The 20,711-nt window shown below is 42.9% G+C and overlaps 1 protein-coding gene across 1 annotated transcript in view; it reads right to left on the minus strand.

Moving 5' to 3' along the window:
- Nucleotides 1-1,551: 1,551 nt before the first annotated feature.
- Nucleotides 1,552-20,711, minus strand: part of ankrd24 (ankyrin repeat domain 24) — a 110,432-nt gene continuing 91,272 nt past the window's right edge. The window contains exons 17-21 of the mRNA XM_069928502.1: nt 19,502-19,623; nt 12,230-13,738; nt 6,637-6,801; nt 4,269-4,334; nt 1,552-1,917 (exon numbers count right to left, since the gene is read on the minus strand). Of these exons, the coding sequence (XP_069784603.1) occupies nt 1,840-1,917; nt 4,269-4,334; nt 6,637-6,801; nt 12,230-13,738; nt 19,502-19,623 (1,940 nt within the window). The 3' untranslated portion in view covers nt 1,552-1,839. The remainder of the gene's footprint in view (nt 1,918-4,268; nt 4,335-6,636; nt 6,802-12,229; nt 13,739-19,501; nt 19,624-20,711) is intronic.

Consider the following 20,711-nt stretch of genomic DNA (forward strand, 5'->3'; position numbering starts at 1 on the left):
GGAATGGGCCACAAGGATGCAACATAAGAAGCAAGAGCTGGAATGCCCATAAGGCCTGTGTATCCGCTCTGCTGAGTTGATCTTTGGCCTAAACTCAACACTGTCTGATGGACATCGCCCTCAGTTCTAATGTAGTTCATAAACTATCGAATGTTGGACATACTCAAGGCATCATTTGCCTTAATCAAATTCATGACTGGTACATATTAGGTTAAGGATTGTTTCATAAAAATACTTACATTTATATAAAATTCAATAACATCTCCTAGAACAATATTTATGAATGTAAGCACTTGGTAATATTGCCGTGGCAGTTTATAGAAAATATATAACATTTTTGCACATTAGAAAATTTCACAAATAGCAATGAGCTGAGTTGACAGCTGTTATTTTAGTGGTTTATGGTTTTTTTTAACCAGAAAACTAAAGGAGACAGGGTAAGAGAGAGTCAGAGTAGAGTTAACAATGCAGCCTATGGATCCTGGATGTGGGAGCAGAAAATGAGCCAAGGTACAAAACCCTCAGTCGGTTACAATCTGGGCCCCTTCAAAATGCCAATATAGTCACTTGGGAATGTTTCAGTTTTATTTTTGGCCCAGGGGTTAATTTTCATCCTTTTGAGTGTATGGAAAAGCAGTGATGGTGGGAGAAATATCAGAAGGAACGGATTTTGAGATCTGGCATTCTGCCTGATGGTCTCTTTTACCTCGAAGGATTACCAGTTCTGGGGGCCGTATATAACAGAACCACTGATGAACTCTGTACAACAATCAGAGGAAACTTTTCACCCAGAAAATGTTGGATCTGTGGTATTTGCTACTCTGGGGGCCTTGAAGCAAATGGCATGGATGCATTTAATGGGAAGCTAATAGGTCCGAGAATGAAATGGGAAAATACTCTGATGGGAAGCACAAGAGAATTGTGTGAAGTACAAGTGAGAGCTTGTCGTGTCTGGGCGCAGTTTTATACTGTGCTGTGTTTTCAGCTCCACTTTCCCATTGCCGATAGCTTATCGGTTATGCACTGTATATGCCATCATATGGAACGATGCAAACTTAATATATTTACCTTAAAATCCAGGTTGTCCTATACAAAGGGTCTAAAATTCTTACGTTGGCCTCAAAGTTGCAACACCACAGCCATCTTCAATCTCACGCATGCCCTGGATGTTATTTGCAAAGTCTCAGTGCTCCTCTGCGGTGTCCATCTCCGTTCAGGTCTGTGCAGGCTTTAAATGGCCTGTTATAGGAGCCGACAGTGGTTTATTTTAAAATATCCAAATAAAATTTAACTGATCATTTGTTATTAAAATATTGTGATTTACTTTGAAGAGCATCCACTGGTCAGCAGTAAGTGACAGATTTTTTGAGGGGGAGGGGACATCTTATTTAAAGGGTCTCACCCAAAACAAACATTTTAGGTGAAACTTCTGGGGTCCTCCTATACACGAGTCATCCTATGCAATGGTACCCACCATCACTCTCCCGTGAACACCAGCTAGCTGTCCCAAGGAAATATGGGCCTCAGGTGTAAACAAAAGAGTACCAATAATTATGAGTCATTAAGTATTTCCACTTTATTGATTTGGGCTCCACACCAATACACCCAATGTCAGCCTATATTGCAAACTGACCCACTCACCACATTGGTTTCAATTTCCTATCTTAGCCATACAAAAAGATAGCCTCCACAACCTGTAGTTTCTTCTCCTGTTTCTCTTTAAATTTCTGCTCACTTAACTTGAAAAAGCTAGAAGATACAATGAAGTAGTTTTAATCTTGTCATTGTGAGCACCAAACAGCACTTTGTCAGTAAAATGTTGAGTTTTCTTATAAAGTATCACATGACTTGCTCATGAGGTTTGTGCATTTTTAGGATCTGAAGTAACATGCTTTGAACATCTTCATCCATTCGACCCTACAAAAAAAACCACAACAAATCGGGTTCACTGAATCTCGACTCAATTCCTTTTGAATACAGTTAACTGATACACAATATGCTGTAAAAGAGCAGAGTATTTGGTGATGAAATCTATCCCTCTCCAGCTTTTTCTCTTATTCTTACAGCCAAACTGACAGAGTGTGTGCAGAATTACAAAATGGGATCGTCTCATTACACCCGCAATTTTGAGCATTATCAGGGATCAGCACCTCACACACCGAGTCAATTTTGAACGAAATCTTGACTGTGGTGAAGGGAGTGGAGCTTTTGGAAAGGCCATATTGCAAATGAGCCATTAAACTGCAGAGAAAGGGAGGAGCAGTAGATCCCATGGCTTAACTTCATAGAGGAGCTGCATTTCCCAGTCTCCTGCCAATAATGGGGCGGTGGGGGTAAAAAAAGAATCTTTTTTTTCTCTACTGCCTTTCCGCCTCTTGTAGATGTGGATGTGAACAGATTAGTTAATGGTTTCCAAAAATGTTTTTGGAAATCCTGAGATTGCAAAAGGTATTATCTAAATGCAAGCTTTTCCTCTTTCTACCAATAATGGTGCACACTATGTATCTAACTCTTTTAGCTGCTCTCAACCCATGTGTAAGCAAATCCAGCATGCCAGTGTTAAGATTGGAAGTCCATCCACCACCAAGTTTCAACCCTTTGCAAGGTTTTGATTGGGACAGAACTATAAAAGCTTCCAAAAGTCGTTAATTCTTTGTTAATGACATGAATGCTTCTGCATGAGAGATCTTTAATTCATTTACACATTGTTTTGAAGTATTTTTGATTTAATAGCATTGTTTGTGTTTCTCAGAAAACTCTGCAGCTTTCTGAACTTGTAAGTTAAAATACTGTATACACTATACTAAATAGTTTTAACCTAATCATTGAGAGTAATAAAAATTTAGCAAATACCAGAGAACATTTGTTTAAGATGAGTGGAGGAAAGCTCAGGGTCAATGTCAGAGGTAGATCTTTTTTGACTCAGAGAATGGTGGATGCTGGACTGCATTGCCCAGAGGCAGTGGAGGTTGGTCTTTCTGAACAGAGGCATGGACTGCTTCATTAGCTCAGAGTGAACAAATGGCGCAATTATCAGTGAACATGCCCACATCTGACCTGATGTCACTCTCACTAGTTCTTCAAACAATGTGGGAATTGCCAGCCCTCCTTCGGACCCCAGGACAACGCTGGATTATTCTGACGAGTGTTGCTAGGACCAATTGCTGGGAAGTGCGTGATCCACAAGATGCACCAAGGCTTCATCAACATTTCTTCCCAACCCTACAAAACTTTAATACAAAGGACAATGGGAATACCACAACTCCTTTTTACATTGGAAATGGAAATGATCCTGGAACTTCCCAACTAACTGCACTGTGTTGAGTACCATCACCATACAAACTACAGTAGTTCCACACAGCCTTCATCATCACCTTCTTCAGGGGTACTGGAGATGGGAACTAAATAATGACTATTTCAGCAACATTTAAATCCCACGAGTAAGCAGTTAAAAAAAAAGATCCAAGGAAAGAGACCATAGAGGTTGTGTGTTTGTCTTATTTTCTGTGAATAGCTTTATTTTCATTACAAAGTTTGTGTTCAGGGTGGCACGGTTAGTATAGCGGCACCACAATATTATTCCAGCACCAACAACTCAGGTTCGAATCGGTCACTGTCTATAAGGAATTTTTACCTACTCCCCGTTACCTGGGTGGGTTTCCTCCCACAATCTCACGTTGTTCGGGGTTAGTAGGTTAATTGGTCACATGGGTGTAATTAGGTGGCAGGTGCTCATGGATCCTGTTACCATGCTGTGGCAGTTTGAGATGGTTTATGATGAAATGGGTCTCGTTGATATTTGCGACCTTTAATGGAAGATGTTTAAATATTCAAAGTCCTGAGTTGTCTTTTACTGATGGGGAAAGATCTATTGTATTTTTTCAAACCACTTCCTCCATTAGAATCCTTCAACAGCAGAATACACTGAACTAGCATTTTTAGAATATTTATTAAACAGTAAGACTTGAGCGCACAAAGGTGAAATTTATTCAACTTCTGAACCCATAATTAAGGATAGAAAATGGCGTTAGGTCATCATTCATCTAACCTCTGACCAATCAGAGTCAAAGCCTGTGAGGAGAGGGTAAACCATAAATCAATGGTAGTTGGAAATGGAGGCTTTTTCCCTCTAGTGGAAACTCAATCTCTTGAAGGATTTTGTCCAAAGAACCATTCTTGCCTTTATGTGATCAATTTTAATGCCAATTGTCCATCTACATATCATATGAATGCATGTCAAAGTGTGATCTTAGCACTGAACTCCTTACCTGAACAGCATAGAGGAGATGCGATCGGTAAATGGTCACCACAGCTCTATGTTCACTCTCTGCTTGCTATGAAGGAAAACAGACAATTTTATTGGAAGCCCAGATGATGATATTTTGTGACAGATTACTTGACTTAAGTGACTCAACCTTCTGCTAGTTCTTAAAAACAACATAACCAGTGTTTGACTGAGGGACAAGGAATTGCGTTCAACTTGGGATTGGGGGCAAAGTATTGATGTGGATTGAGAACTGGCTGGCAGGTAGAAGACAGAGAGTTGGGATGAATGGCTCATTTTCTGAGTGGCAGGCGGTGACCAGTGGGGTGCCACAGGGATCTGTACTGGGACCCCAGCTGTTCACAATTTACATTGATGATCTGGATGAGGGGATTGGATGAAATATCTCCAAATTTGCAGATGACACTAAGCTAGGAGGGGTTGTGTGCACGGAAGAGGGGGTCAGGAAGCTCCAGTGTGATTTGGATAAATTGAGGGACTGGGCAGATACATGGCAAATGCACTACAATGTGGATAAATGTGAGATTATCCACTTTGGTAATACAAACCGGAGGGCAGATTACTATTTGAATGGCAATAGATTAAGAGATGGGGAAGTGCAGAGAGACCTAGGGGTACTTGTACATCAGTCTCTGAAGGCGAGCATGCAGATACAGCAGGCGGTTAAAAAGGCCAATGGTATGTTGGCCTTCATATCAAGAGGGTTTGAGTATAGGAACAAGGATACCTTACTGCAGCTGTACAGGGCCTTGGAGTATTGTGTGCAGTTTTGGTCACCTTATCTAAGGAAGGATGTTCTTGCAATGGAGGGAGTGCAGAGGCGATTCACCAGGCTGATACCTGGAATGGCAGAAATGACTTATGAGGAAAGATTGCGCAAATTGGGATTGTACTCCCTGGAGATTAGAAGATTGAGAGGGGATCTCATAGAGACCTATAAAATTCTGGCAGGACTGGACAGAATGGATGCAGATGGGATCTTTCCGATGACGGGAAAATCCAGAACCCGGGGCCATGGTTTGAGGATAATAGGCAAACCATTTAGGACCGAGATGAGAAGGAATTTCTTTACCCAGAGGGTGGTGAATCTGTGGAATTCATTGCCACAGAGGGCAGTAGAGGCAGGTTTATTAAATATATTTAAGAGGGAATTAGATACATTTCTTCAGTATAAGGGTATTAAAGGTTACGGAGAGAAGGCGGGGACGGGGTACTGAACTTTAAGATCACCCATGATCTCATTGAATGGCGGAGCAGGCTCGAAGGTCGAATGACCTACTCCTGCTCCTATCTTCTATGTTTCTATGAGATCAATCTCCCCTCAAGAGATAGCTGGTATTAATTTGTTCATTCAAATTTCTTCCAAAAAATATAATCTTGTTGGCTGAAGGGTGGGGGGGGGGGGGGGGTCCTCTTTCTTCTTTTTTTTTCTTTTTTTTATATATATTAAAAAAAATGTTCATGTTTAATTGCTGTATATGTCATATATTATTTGTTTTTTGAATGAATAAATAAAGTTTAAAGAAAAACAAAAATATAATCTTCTGGAATTAGAGCTCAGAAGTGATTTGAACCTTCTGCCTTCTCCTCAAGAATGGGACTGAAGGAAAAACTCATCAACCATGAATTGAATGGCAGAGCAGACTCAATTGACTGAAGGGTATTAGTTTAAGAAACACAGGAGGAATAAAGCCTTCCATTGATGAGGTTTTTCCACTGTTCCTGTTTAGTGGAATTCAGAACAGTTCCACCGAAAAGGCAAGGGATCAGGTTAATCAAAACTTTTGTATCCAAAAATGTTCAACTTCATTACAATAGTACTGTATGGGCCCATCAACCCACAATATTGTGCCGACCAATGTAAACCTATTCGCATCAATCTAATCCTTCCTTCCCTCACACCCTCCAATTTTCTAACATCCATGTTTGTGTCTAAGAAGCTTTCGAATATCCCTATTTTACCAGCCTCCATCATCACCCCCAGCAAAGCACTGCAGGCACCCAACACTCTCTGTAAAAAAAAAAAAGTTGCTTCTGACATCTCCCTAAACTTTCTTCCACTCACTTTAAACAGATTGGCCCTTACCACCCTGGGGATGGCTTTCCACCCTATAATCTTATACACCTCCATTAAGTCACCTCTCACCCTTCTTATAGAACTTGTTAGTTGAAGGAATCAAGGGATCCAGAACACGAGTGATCAAGCTCCATGCACAAATCCGTCCACGTGTAATTGAACGGATACGCCAGTTCTTTCCTAATTCTACTTGTGACTACCAATGATAAAACCTGCACGTGGTATGAATATGTTACTCTTCTTGTGCCCCGGTGACCCAGAATAAACTACTTACTGCCAACTGCTGCTGTAGCAGCTTGATCTGCCTCTCCAAGGATTCGGCATGCTGTTGATCGTGTTGGTAGACTGGCTTGGCAGGTATTACCGCAGCACTGGTGCGCTCCGACAGACTGTTCAAAGCTTCCTTCAGTTTGGTCACCTCTTTTGAGAGTTCACTTATCTACAAACACAAAAAAAACAGGACAAGAACCAACTGGCAGGAATGATAATGAGTTTACTGTCATAATACATTGCACATAGAGTGACCTCCATAATATTTTGGACAAAGATACATTTTTTTCCTTTATTTGCCCTGTCTTCCTGTTTTAAATTTGTAATCAAACAATTTGCTTGATTAAACGTTACTGGGGGTGTAGGTTAATTGGGTGGCACAGACTTGTGTGCCGAAATGGCCTGTTACCGTGCTGTAGATCTTAAAAAAAAAGTACACATTCCAAATTTTATTCAAGGTTATTTGTATACATTTTGGTTTAACTTTTTATGACATATTTCCCCTATTTCAGGGCACCTTTATTTGACTTCACAGGTGTTTGTGAGCACTCATGTATGTTTAATTGCTTTATTGGTGCAGGTAATAAGAGAGCTAGGCTTGCTTCTAAGCTTTTGATCACCTTGGACTCCGTAGGTGCCATTTTTAAACATGAGAACCAAAGTTGTGCCAATGAAAGTCAAAGAACCCCTCATGAGGCTGAAAAACAAGAATAAAATTGTAAGAGACATCGCCCAAACCATAGAATTACCAAAATCAATTGTTTGGAACATCATTAAAAAGAAAGAACGTACTGGTGAGCTCAGTCATTGCAAAGAGACAGATAGGCCAAGGCAGACCTCCATTGCTGATGTCAGAAGAATTCTCATCTTTCTGAAAAAAAATCCCCTAACCCCTGTCCAACAGATCAGAAACACTGTTCATGAGGCAAGTGTGGATGTGTCAATGACTTCTGTCCACAGAAAACTTCATGAAGTAAAATACAAAGGCTACACTGCAATATGCAAACCACTAGTTAGCCACAGAAACAGGATGGCTAGATTAGAAATTGCTAAGAAGTATTTAAAAGAGCCTGCAGAATTCTGGAAAAAGGCCTTGTGAATAGATGAGACCAAGATTAACTTGTATTGGAGTGATGTGAAGAGCAAAGTGTGGAGTTATAATAGAACTGCCCAAGATTCAAGGCATACCATCCTATTAGTGAAACATGGTGATGGGGGTGTTTTGGCCTAGGCTTGTATGGCTGTCATAAGAACTTATTTTCATTAATGATGTAAGTGCTGATGGCAGTCGTGTAATAATATTAAAATTCGGGGAGAATTTATAAATTTAGAGTAGGTCACATACATGCACACATTTTAAAACAGATCTTATTTGAAAGACTGAAGTATTCATATTCCAGAATCTCTGGAGAACGTAAGCACCTTTCACAAGTAGGTGTTAATTGAACTGACATCATAAAATGCTTGACCATTATTACCCTTTCTACAAAGTGCTCATGGAAAGGTCAATTCTGGATTGTTTACCTAAGATAACAACAGATGAGAGCAGAAGGAAGAATCCTGTTTGCTGGAGGTTTTGCAAGACATGAGTCACACGCTCTCCTTGGGGTTGCAAGTGGAGGAGAGAGAGTTGAGTTAACAGCTCAGTCAGTCAGTCAGAGTGTGGGACACTGACAAATAACTGAAAAGTGCAATCCAGGGAAAACTGTTTGAAACTGATGAAACCAAGTTCCAGAGGAGTAGATGGCTGGAAGTGCTATCTGTCTGATGTTTCTCTTGAAATAGAGGAAGGAATGGAACTCTGTGGTAGCTTGAAGAAAGAGGTTACCATCTAGAAGACCCTGATGGGGAAAGTTTCATCAGTGAGACCCTGAGATGACTAGTGGTGGTACCTCAGTTGTGGAAATCCTGGAGTGCAACAAATAACTCTCTCTGCAAACCCTACAAGAACCTTCCTGAGCAGTAAACATTTACCTTTCAATCACCAAGCCTGGTGAACTTTATACGTTAAATTCTGTGCACAGTATGGTGATTGCCTGCAACCAGAGAACTTGGAAGAAGAAGTGAGATTGAATTGTGAACCAAAGAACTTTTCTTGAATTTACACACACATTACATACACGTGCGCTTAGAATTAGAAGGGGGTAATTTGGGTTAGTTAAGTATAGAGTTAAGTTAATGTTTGATTCTATTTTCCTGTTTGAAGTTGATTAAAAATAACTTTTGTTTTGAAAGCCATTTGTCTTGGTGAATGTCTATTGCTGCTGGGTTTTGGGGTCCTTTGGGCTCATAAGAGTAGCAAAATAAATGCTGAAACATTTTATCTGCTGAAGTTCAAGCAAAGGCCTCCAAACTCACTGGACAGCTCTTCATCCTACAGGGAGACAATGATCCCAAACATACTGCAAAAGCAAAAAAGGAGTTTTTCAAAGCTAAAAACTGGAAATGTTTTAAATGGTCAAGTCAGTCACCCAATCACTTTATGGGTGGAATTGGAGAAGAATTTGGTTAGAGGATACTCTTTAACTTCTCTATTGGGTACTTCTCTCCCCTTTGCATTATCTAAAGAATATAAACAAGATTTTAATCCAATTCTCAGACATACATGAAGAATTTGGTTTCAATTTTCTAAGTTTTTTAATTTAAATAATTTTGTTCTGTCTAGTAAAATTTATTCCAATTATTTTTAAGACATAATTTGACCAAGCTTTTGCCCTATGGAAAGATAAAAGAAAGATAAAGATAAAGGAACCTTTCTCAATATGTTTGAAGGAAATTGTTTAATGTCATTTGATCAATTAGCTGAAAAGTTCCATTTGCCTAAGATATATCTTCTCAGATATTTTCAAATGAGGAGTTTTCTACAATCTGCCAAATTTTCAATTTGCCTTTTCAACTAATTTGATTGATATTCTTTTTCAATTAAATCCTTCCTGAAAAAGACTGATTGATAATATTTATAACAACTTACTTAATTTACGTCCTATTCAAAAAAAATTAAAGTGCTTGGGAACTGGAATTGGAGCAGCTACTTTCTGATGACTCATGGGAAAGAATTTTTTGTCTTATCAATTCTTCTTCAGTTGTGCTCGTCACTCTTAGATTCCGTTCAAGGTAGTGCATAGGGCACATATGTCTAAGGACAGATTGGCTTTTATTTTTCCTATTATGTCCTATTTGTGATAGGTGTAAATCCGAAGAGGCCACTTTGACTAGTATGTTTTGGTCCTGTACAAAGTTAGATAATTTTTGGCAAGGTGTTTTTGAAACTTTAGCTAAAATGTTGGATCTAGATTTACCATCAAACTTAGTCACAGCTATTTTTGAGATCACAGTATTGGGATCAGGCTTTGCATCTGCTTCAGCCCAAAGGATAAGTAGCCTTTTCAACATTGATGCCAAGGAGAGCTATATGACTCAAATGGAAAGATTACAATCCGCCTACTGTACTTCAAAGTCGGACATTTGGTACTAAAAAGCTTGGCGATCATATATTCAATATTTTCATACGACTCAAACTAATAAACAAAATTGAACCACTTCCAGTTTGTTAGTTTTTTTTCCTCCCAAGTGTTTTACTCAGAAAGAATCTCTTTTCAACTTACTTTGAAATTACTCTCAGAACGGATTAACCAGTTGATTTTGGTGTTTTTTTTTAAATCTTTTTTTCCAATAGGAGTTAGATTTTTTTTTGTTTTATGCACTAACTCTTTATTTCCTTACTCAATGTAACTGAAAATATATGGAAATATTGAACTAATTTGAAAGTACTTAATTGTTATATTCAAGGACAATGTATATTACTTTTTCACGTTTTCTGTATATTATTCTGCTTTTTACATTTTTTTGTGGAAAATTAATAAAAAGATTAAAAAAGAAAAGTCACCCAATCTAAATCCAATTGAACATGCCTTCCATATGCTGAAGAGAAAACTTAAGGGGACTTTAGTCCCCGAAAAAGGCAGGAGCAGAAGGTGGCTGCTGTAGAGACTTTGGCAGAGCATCACCAGAAAGATATTCAGCACCTGGTGATGTCTATGAATCACAGCCTTCAAGCAGTCATTGCATGCAAGACTATCTCTTCTTTCTTTGGCTTGGCTTCGTGGACGAAGATTTATGGAGGGGGTAAAAAGTCCACGTCAGCTGCAGGCTCGTTTGTGGCTGACAAGTCCGATGCGGGACAGGCAGACACGACTGCAGCGGTTGCAGGGGAAAATTGGTTGGTTGGGGTTGGGTGTTGGGTTTTTCCTCCTTTGCCTTTTGTCAGTGAGGTGGGCTCTGCGGTCTTCTTCAAAGGAGGTTGCTGCCCGCCAAACTGTGAGGCGCCAAGATGCACAGTTTGAGGCATTATCAGCCCACTGGCGGTGGTCAATGTGGCAGGCACCAAGAGATTTCTTTAGGCAGTCCTTGTACCTTTTCTTTGGTGCACCTCTGTCACGGTGGCCAGTGGAGAGCTCGCCATATAACACGATCTTGGGAAGGCGATGGTCCTCCATTCTGGAGACGTGACCCATCCAGCGCAGCTGGATCTTCAGCAGCGTGGACTCGATGCTGTCGACCTCTGCCATCTCGAGTACTTCGACGTTAGGGATGTAAGCGCTCCAATGGATGTTGAGGATGGAGCGGAGACAACGCTGGTGGAAGCGTTCTAGGAGCCGTAGGTGGTGCCAGTAGAGGACCCATGATTCGGAGCCGAACAGGAGTGTGGGTATGACAACGGCTCTGTATACGCTTATCTTTGTGAGGTTTTTCAGTTGGTTGTTTTTCCAGACTCTTTTGTGTAGTCTTCCAAAGGCGCTATTTGCAAGACTATCTAACAAAGTACTAAACGTGACTAATTTAATATACATACCATTGCTTTGTCCCAAATATTAGGGTGCCCTGAAATGGGATAATGTATAAAAAATGCTGTAAATTTTACATGGTCAAATCAAAATGTAAACAAATAACCTTGAATAAAATCTAGAAGGTGCCCTTTATTCACTTGTGAATTGTTTGATTACGAATTTAAACTGTGGAGCACAGGGGAAAAACTAATGTCTTTATCCCAAACATTATGGAGGGCACTGTATGCACCAAAATTCTTACTTGCTGCAGTTTAACAGGTACTTGTGAAGAAAAACTATAATGGTAAATTAATTGAATTATATTGAAAGAAACAATAAATTAATGAGACGATTAATAAATATTTACAGTAATCCTCAGTGCAACAAAAAGTCAGTAGCAATAGGGTAGACAGCTTGTTTGTGGTGTTGGAGCAGTCCCTGATTAGCGTAAAGACACACCAAATGCTGAAGTAGCTCAGCCGATCTCACAGTGTCCACAGGAGGTAAAGGTATATTACTGACATTTTGGGCCTGAGCCCTTCTCCATGGAATTTGCAAAGAACAGGAAGGCATCAGAATAAAGACTGAAGGCTGGCAGGGGAGGAGTCCAGACCAACAAAAGGTGATAACTGGATATGATAAGAGGAGAGGAGAGAAAAGGGGATTGGAGAAAGATGGAAGAAGATTTCAGAAATGCAGAGCAAATACAGGAAAGACGAATCAGACATGAAAAGATATTGATTTCACCAGGTCTGTGAAATTTTTCGATACCTTCTTATCCTTTTCCTTAATAATTCCATTGGAGTCTTCCATGAGTTTATGCAGTTCATTGATCTTATTGGACTCCGATTTTAAGTCGTCGAGTTGCTTCCTCACCACAGCCACTTGCTCCTCTGCAGCATACTTCTCACTCTTCATGAAAAGTGCCTGTCTCTGTACCTGAAACACCTCCGTGCAGGTCTTCTCATGCTTCTTGGTCAGATCATTTAATTTAATTATCAGAGAGTTTACCTCCGCTTTCAGGGAGGAAGTGATATTCTCATGCTCTTCTTTGTCAATGGTTTGGCCTTTAGTTAACGCCAGTTCCTCCTTTTGCTGGGACATCTCATTTTCCTTCAAAGCCAGTTGATACTTTAGACTCTTTATCTGGCCATTTGCATCCTCCAGAGATTTCTCCAGTGATTCCTTCATCTTCTCATGTTCACTTTTCAGGACAGAATTCTTCCTCTGGTGGTCTATCTCATTTTTCAGCCTTGTAATCTCATGCTGGATTTCACGGTGTTTCATTTCTAAGTCAGAGAACTGCTGCTTGGCTTCCCTCAGGGACCTGCTTAATGTCTCCTTCACCTCCTCATGCTCTTCTTTTGGAAGATGTGTCAAGTGAACTGACCCAAGTTCTTCAACTTTCTTTTGGTACTCCATTTGAAGCTTTCTGCATTTTTCTTGCAATTCCTTGTGGGCTTCGGTCAGCTCGACAAAATGCTCTTTGACTTCTCTGGATGATTTAGCGCCACTTTCAATGGTCTCTCCAAAAAGGCTTCTCCTCAGTTCTTTGAGTTCATCTTCTACTTTGTTATATTTTTTAGTCAGCAAGGAATTCTCTCTAGAAGTTTCTTCAAGGGAGGAATTTAGTGAAATCCTCATTTCATTATACTCCTTCAGGGGAACACTGTCAGTCAAGGTCGTCTCCATTTCGCACAGCTTTTCCTCCAATTCTTTGACCTTCTTTTCTTCCTGCTCTTTGTCTACAAGTGTTGCCAGAAGTTTAATTTTGATGTTCTCTAACTCAAGATCAGCGCTTGATTTTACCCTTTCAGTATTCACAGCAGCGTCATTTTGTACTACTGAAAGGATTCCGAGTTGCATTTGCTCTTCAAGCTGATGAATCTCTGACATTGCTCCTTCATATTTAACTTGGGCTTCCTTCAATTCTTTCCTCAGAACATGAACATCTTGGCTTTCAGATTCTGCCATGTCTTTCAGCTCTGAGTTGACATCCTTGGATAGATCTATTTTGGTCTTGAGCTCATCAAGAGCTTCTTGTAGCCTTTGAACTTCTTGTTCGTGCTCCACTTTTAACTGCTCATAGACTTCCACGGGGACTAACTTTCCAAGGGTTGCTGCACTACCTTCTTCCAAAGTTTTAGCTTGCATCTCTTCATACTGCTCTTTCAACTTCTTAAACTCTGCTTGTAATGAATCATAGAGAACAACTGGAATGAAATCAAAGCTTTCGGAAGAATCGCTCTCAGTTGCTTCTTTCTGGAAATATTCCAGCTCCTGAAAAAAGAAAATGACAAACTGAATGTCCCTTAATTACTTTGCTGTAACAATAAGTAAATTTAAATTTATAAATTCTGACATCCAGGAGGGGAACAGGCCCTTTCGATCCACGAGCCCATGCCACCCACTTGACCTACATCCCCAATATGCTTTGAAGAGGGGGAGGAAACCAGAGTCCCCAGAGGAAACCCACACAGACATGGGGAGAATGTACAAACTCCTTACAGACAGGGTGGGATTCATACCCCTGTCAGTGGGGCTGGAACAGCGTTTTGTGCTTACCGCTATGCCAACTGTGTCGCCCTTACTTGAGTGACTTTAAAGATAAATCCTATTTACGTTTAGGAAGCACTAGCCCTAATTTCCCTGTCCTAAACAATTCAATTAAACTTCAGAAGCTTCAGGGAACTTCATAAATCACATTTACATTGGTTCCTTGGCGATTAGATCAACATTCTTAATTTCTGGGGCATAGAAGCCTCTAGCAAAGCCAACCACCCAACTGTATGTCACTACTGCCATCAGAAGGGAGAGACATCAGGGCGTGTTTCAATAGCCAATCTCATAGTTAGTCTTTAAACTGGATTCAAGTCCTCAGATTGTCAGGACGTTCCTTGAACTCTTCTCACTTCTAGCTCCAGGACTCTGATAAATCACTGCCTCAGAAGCGCACCACCCAACACCGCAACTGAACCTCAGCACCGAAATAACAAGGCGGGCAATCTCATCGGAGATCAAGGTAAATTTTAACCTACCAGGCAGACAGGTGTGAACATTTTTAAAATCTGAAACCCCGTCTAAATGTGCAAGAGTGAAGGGGATGTGTTGGTGAGAAAAGTAAGGAAGAAGGATAAGTCATTTAATTATATTAATATAGCTTGCATACATCGACTTTTAGCAATTATTTCTGCCTTGCAGGCACTGGCCAGGAAACCCAGTGCTAAATGGAGAGAGGAAAGGTGACCTCCAGCAGCTTTTCTGTATTACTCACGGGACAATGCTTCATCTCTCCCTTTCACCACCCATAAGCAGATTCCCTCTCCCGTCACACTGCTCCCTTCAACATTCCAAATCACCGCCATAATTCCTTCAACTCTTGACTGAAGATTTCAATCTTTAAAATATGATCAACAGACCCCCACACTGCAAAGTCTGCCCCCAGCTTATCCCAACAGGCTACCTCATCCATTCTCAACAGGGGGCCACAGCACATTCAAGGAAACTTGATTTCTTTCCACTTCACGTAGCATACATTTATTTTAATGTAGTCAGTAGGAGAGAAGTATGACAGAAACCAAAACTTGACTGCTTCACAGGGAAGGGGGCCCATAAACTTTGAGCAGAGTCCGGGGTGGGGGGGGGGGGGGGTGGGGGCATAGCTGATAAAAGCTTAAGAATGGCTGCCCTATCTGCACCCCACTGTACAGGAATAGGATTGTACTGAACATAGAAAGGTTAGAGCTATCAAGTCGATTGCAAGGATAATGTCATAAATGTAGGTATGACTTAATAATCACCCAAACTCCTAAGTCACCAACCATTGCACAAAGTGCAGTTTAAACAGAGTACAAATCAGTACAGGCAGGGAAGGGGAAAACTCTCTTTGTTTCCGGTTCATTTCAAGCAGAAAGTACTTGACTGATGCTTACTAAAGATGGAATTATTTTTAAAAATGTTGTTAGCGTGTGCGTGCTACAGCAGAGACTGGAAGACCGACACGTACTTGATGTGGTTACAGACAACACTGCTTTATTGCTCTCCCACCGGTGGGCCTGGTTTTCCTGCCAATTCCGGTGGAAGTGACATCAATGGCGTTCTGGCTGCTGATTGGTCAGCTTTCCCACTGAGCAGGCTGTCGGCCAGGAAGAAAGTCCATTAGCCTGCACAGGCTTTGTGAGATTGCCGTGCTTCCCAGGTAGCAGGACGCTACACAACCCTCTCCCCCAGAACTGGCGATCGGGCGCTGTCCTTTGATTTTGTCAGCCTGCGTCACGGGGGCTGCGTGGTGACCGGTTGGCTAATGTGCTAGTTTGAGAGTGTCAATAGTGAACATTTCCTTCTTACCGCCAATGTCCAGCATGCATGTGGATCTGTTGTGTTTGGTCACTCGGTAGCACCCCTTGTACAGTTGCTGTAGAGACGAGTGGTGTGCTCCCTGTAGCACAAAGATGTATTTGCGTGTCTTTAGATCTTTGGTGATGAATGTTTTGGGTTGGCTGTGTGATGAAGGCTGTCAGAGCTAGATTGCCTAGTCGCTCCCTTCGTTTTTCCATTGTCGCTGGTGGTGGTTCTTCTGTGTCCTTGGCAACAGCCAAGAACTCCCCCGGGATGACTAAGGGCGCATCGTATACCACTTCCACCACCAAGGCATTGAAGTCCTCTTTTGGTGCCGTGTGAATCCCCAGGAAGATCCACAGTAGCTCGTCTGTCCAATGCGGTCCCTTGAGCCGAGCCATCAAATGTCTGTGGAACCGCTCCACTAACCCGCTGGCCTGGGGGTGATATGCTGTGGTGTGGTGGAGTTGGGTTCCCAAAAGGTTAGCCAGTGCTGCCCAGAGCCCTGAGGTGAATTGCACACCTCTATCTGAAGTCATGTGCTCTGGGATACCAAATCTTGCTACCCAGGTGTTGATCAAAGCTTTGGTGCAGGCCTCGGTCATTGTTTCTGCCAGTGGGACCACTACTGGCCATCTTGTGACCATTGTCAAAAAAGGTATCTTGCCTCCCGAGAGACCAGCAGCAGTCCTTCAATGTCTTTGTGAAATGAACCTTCATTGTGCTGGCTCAAAGATTTGGGGGGGAGTGCCTTGATGTGCCTCTGTGCCTTTGATACCTAGCACAGCGTGCTGGTCTTGGCCCATTGACTGACCTGCTTTTGGAGATCATGCCAGATGAACCTGCTGGCTACCATCTTGGTGATGGTCCTGATGGCCGGGTGCGCCAGGTTGTGAATTGAAAACCTGCTGTCCCTAGGCTACTGGTATGATGGGGTGGGGTTTGCTGGTGGACATGTCGCACAGGAGTGTCTGAGTACCGGGGCTGATGGTGATGTCCTCTAGCCTGAGCCCTGAAACCACTGTCCTGCATGTGGAAATCTTGGGGACTGTCCAGAGCCATGTAATCTATCCCTTGGGACAGAGTCTGGATGGATTGGATCACCAGTCATGACAGTGCTTTGGCCACTAAGTTTGCCTTCCTGGTAATATGCTCAATGTCCATGGTGAACTCAGACACATAGGACAGGTGCTTTTGCTGCCTGGCCAACCATGGGTCTGACATTTTATTGAAGGTGAACGTAAATGGCTTGTGGTCTGTTAAAACCTTAAGTTGCTACTCCTCCAAAAAGTACCTGGTGTCGGACCACAAGGTTCAGTGCCAAGAGTTCGCGGTCGAAGGCGCTGTATTTAAGTTCAGGTGGCCGGTGGTGTCTGCTAAGGAATGCAAGGGGCTCCCACTGCTCCTCAATCAAATGTTTGAGTATGCCCCCGTCCACTGCGTTGGAGGTGTCTACTGTGAGGGCAGTCAGAGCATTTGTCCTGGGGTGTACCAGAGGCGTAGCATTAGCCAGGGCATCTTTTGCCTTCTGAAATGCCTCCAATGCTTCCCAGTGACCTCCTTTTCCTTCCCCGCCATTAGTGCGAACAGGGGGCACATGATGGGGGATGCTGCCAATATGAAGCGCTGATAAAATTGATCATACCAGTGAATTCCTGGAGGCCCTTGACTGTGTGGGGTTTGGTGAAGCGCATGACGGCCTCTACCTTTTTGGGCTGGGGTGTTGCCCTGTGTTAATTAATTCTGTGGCCCAGGAAGTCTATTGTCTCTAGCCTGAACTGACATTTGGCCTGATTGATTGTTAAGCCAAAGTCACTCAGGTGAGTGCACAATTGTCTTCAATGGGCTGCATATTCCTTGCAATTGTGGCTGGCTATGAGTATGTCATCCCAGTAAATGAATGCAAACCTGAAGTCCTGGCCTACTATGTCTATCAGCCTCTGGAAGGTCTGGGCTTCATTTTTTGACCCCTTAAAAGCATTCTTAGGAACTCAAACAGCCCAAAGTGGGTGATGATAGTAGTTTTATGGATGTCATCGGGAAGGACTGGGAAGTGATGATAGCCCCGGATGAGGTTGCACTTCAAGGATATCCGTGCCCCCTGTAGGCGATGAAATCCTGTATGTGTGGTACAGGATACCTGTCTGCTGTGGTGGCTTCATTTAGGTGGCAGTAATCTCCACCCTCCCGCTACCTTTGGTACCATGTGCAGGGGAGAAGTCCAGTGACTGTCGGAACCCTGCATGATCCCCAGTTCCTTCATCTTTTTTAAACTCCTCTTTTGCGAGGTTGAGTTTCTCAGAGGTGGCGTGCCCTGTCGTGGAGTGGGGGACCCTCTGTCGGGATGTGGTGCCGTACCATGTGCTTGGACTTGGCTGAGGTAAACTGTGGCACCACCATGGAAGGGAATCCCACCAGGATGCACGCGAATTCATTGTCAGACACCGTGACGGAGTTGAGGTAACTGAACTTCACTCGGAGAAAGTCTACGAAGTCTTGGTGTGCACCAAAGGCTGCCCTTTGAGGTCCACTAGCAGACAGTAGGCCTGGAGGAAGTCTGCACCCAGGACTGGTTGTGCCACCAACGCTAGTGTGAAGATCCATGTGAACTGGCTGTTTCCAAAGCGGAGTGGGATGGTGCAGGTGCAGAGAGTTCTTATTCCTCTACTGTTCTCCATGTCTGGCTTCCTTCTTCAGGTGTCGTAGGCTGAGGGGGGGGGGGGGAGATGGACGCTGATCTTGGCACCTGTGTTGACTAGGAATGGTAGGCCACAGCGTTTCCCTGAAATGTGTGGGGGGACAGCATTGGCAAGCCTCTGTACCCCATCGATAGAAACAGTTTTGGTTGATGAAGGAGTCCATTTGCCTTTCCGTCGGTTGATGCGGCCTTGGTGTTCACTGCGTGCATTGCCTGGCAACCTGTTCCACCACATTGCTGTCCCTTTGTGCTCTCCAGTGCACGTCCGCCTGGGCGGCAACTTTCCTGGGGTCGCTGAAGTCTTTGACCGCGAGCAGTAGTCTGATATCCTAGGGGAACTGTTCCAGAAAAACCTTCTTGAAAAGCAGGCAAGGCTTGTACCTCTTGGCCAAAGCCGGTACGTTGCTCATGAGGAAAGATGGGGCCCTGTTCCTCAGGCCACCCATGTGCAACAGTCAGGTGGCGCACCCATGCTGTGAGAGAAAGTTCTATGAAGGCATCATATGTGCCTTATTCTGGAGGTTGCTGCAGGAAATCAACGATCCTTGCTGTTGTGTCCTGGTCGAGTGAGCTCACCACTTAGTAGTACTTTGTGGTATCGGTGGAGATCTGTTGGAGCTGGATCTGGGCTCCAGCCTGCTCGAACCACACCAGTGACATAGACATGACTTCATGAATACAACATGTGGAAGGTTACACTTTGTGTACCTCAGTGTGGCCAAACTGCAATCTGAATTGCAACTTTACAATGCAAGGGTGAAGAATTGAGTTACCCAGATTAACTGACCTCAGAGGCAGTCACATCTTAGGTGATGTAATAATCTAAGTTTGGATGTTGGGTGAGAGAAGAATGTGAATCATTACATTTATTTAATGCTCCAACTAATCAGCAATATTTTTGAAGTATCATTAATCAAGACAAGGATTTCCTTATCTCCTCCTTCTGATCCTCTCACCCCTATTACAGGAAGGCAAATACTAAGAATCACTTCCTGAACATCTGTTACCTGGAGTCTTCCTTGCAGCTCCTGATTTTCAGTTGTGAGACTCTCTACTTGCCTCTGCAGAGTTCCAAGACATTCTTCATTGAAATAGTTAAGACTCCTTTCTGAAAATAGGTTCTCAGTGCCTGAATCAATGAGACAACAGTAAGCAATATTGTAAGGATTATTCCACTCCAAAAGTGCATCACACTTGACAGTGAGTAAAACAAGGAAGTCTGCCGACATTATGATTGAAGTAAAAACATGACTCTGGAGAAAACCAGCTGGTCAAACAGTGTACTTTATATAGCAAAGATAAAGTCACATAACCAACATTTTGGGCTTGAGCCCTTCATCAAGGTATGGACAAAATATAGGCAGTTACAGGTTTGGGGGAGGGGTGGGGAGGAGCACAGACCCACAGGGAGGAGGTAATAGGTAGATAAGGGAGAGGGGGCATACCAGCAAACAAGGGGAGGGGGGAATGGCTTAGTGAATGTAGAGGGAAGGGGGTGGAGAGTTGGAGGAAAGAAGACTGAGGGTTGGAGAAGAGATGAAGTATGGGGAGCAAGCTAGCAGAAACCTAAGAAGTTGACATTAATCCCATCCGGCTGGAGAGTGCTGAGAGAAAATGAGGTGTTGCTCCTCCAATTGATAGTCAACCCCAGTGAGAGATAGCACCAAGTGAAGTAAATCCCAGTGATCTTCACTGTAAGGGAAACTGTGCCCACAGTCAGAAGTTGTTCCATGGGGACATCCAGTACCACACAAGTTGTTCCATGGGGACATCTAGTACTATGTGAGCTGTATCCCAACACTGATTTCAACAGTGCTCCATGGTATCAGCTTGCTCCAGGCTTTGGTGATATGTAATTACACCACTAGGTCACCTGGGGTTATCCCGGTGACCTTATATATAAAGCAGTCCAGAGCTGCAGTCTAGCCTTCCAGGTTCATCTTGCAGAGAGACAAGACCTCTTAGTGTACATTTTTTTTCTTTGGCTTGGCTTCGCGGACGAAGATTTATGGAGGGGGTAAAAAAGTCCACGTCAGCTGCAGGCTCGTTTGTGGCTGACCAGTCCGATGCGGGACAGGCAGACACGATTGCAGCGGTTGCAAGGGAAAATTGGTTGGTTGGGGTTGGGTGTTGGGTTTTTCCTCCTTTGCCTTTTGTCAGTGAGGTGGGCTCTGCGGTCTTCTTCAAAGGAGGCTGCTGCCCGCCAAACTGTGAGGC

Source organism: Narcine bancroftii, chromosome 3 (genome assembly GCF_036971445.1).
Source record: "Narcine bancroftii isolate sNarBan1 chromosome 3, sNarBan1.hap1, whole genome shotgun sequence".
NCBI lineage: Eukaryota > Metazoa > Chordata > Chondrichthyes > Torpediniformes > Narcinidae > Narcine > Narcine bancroftii.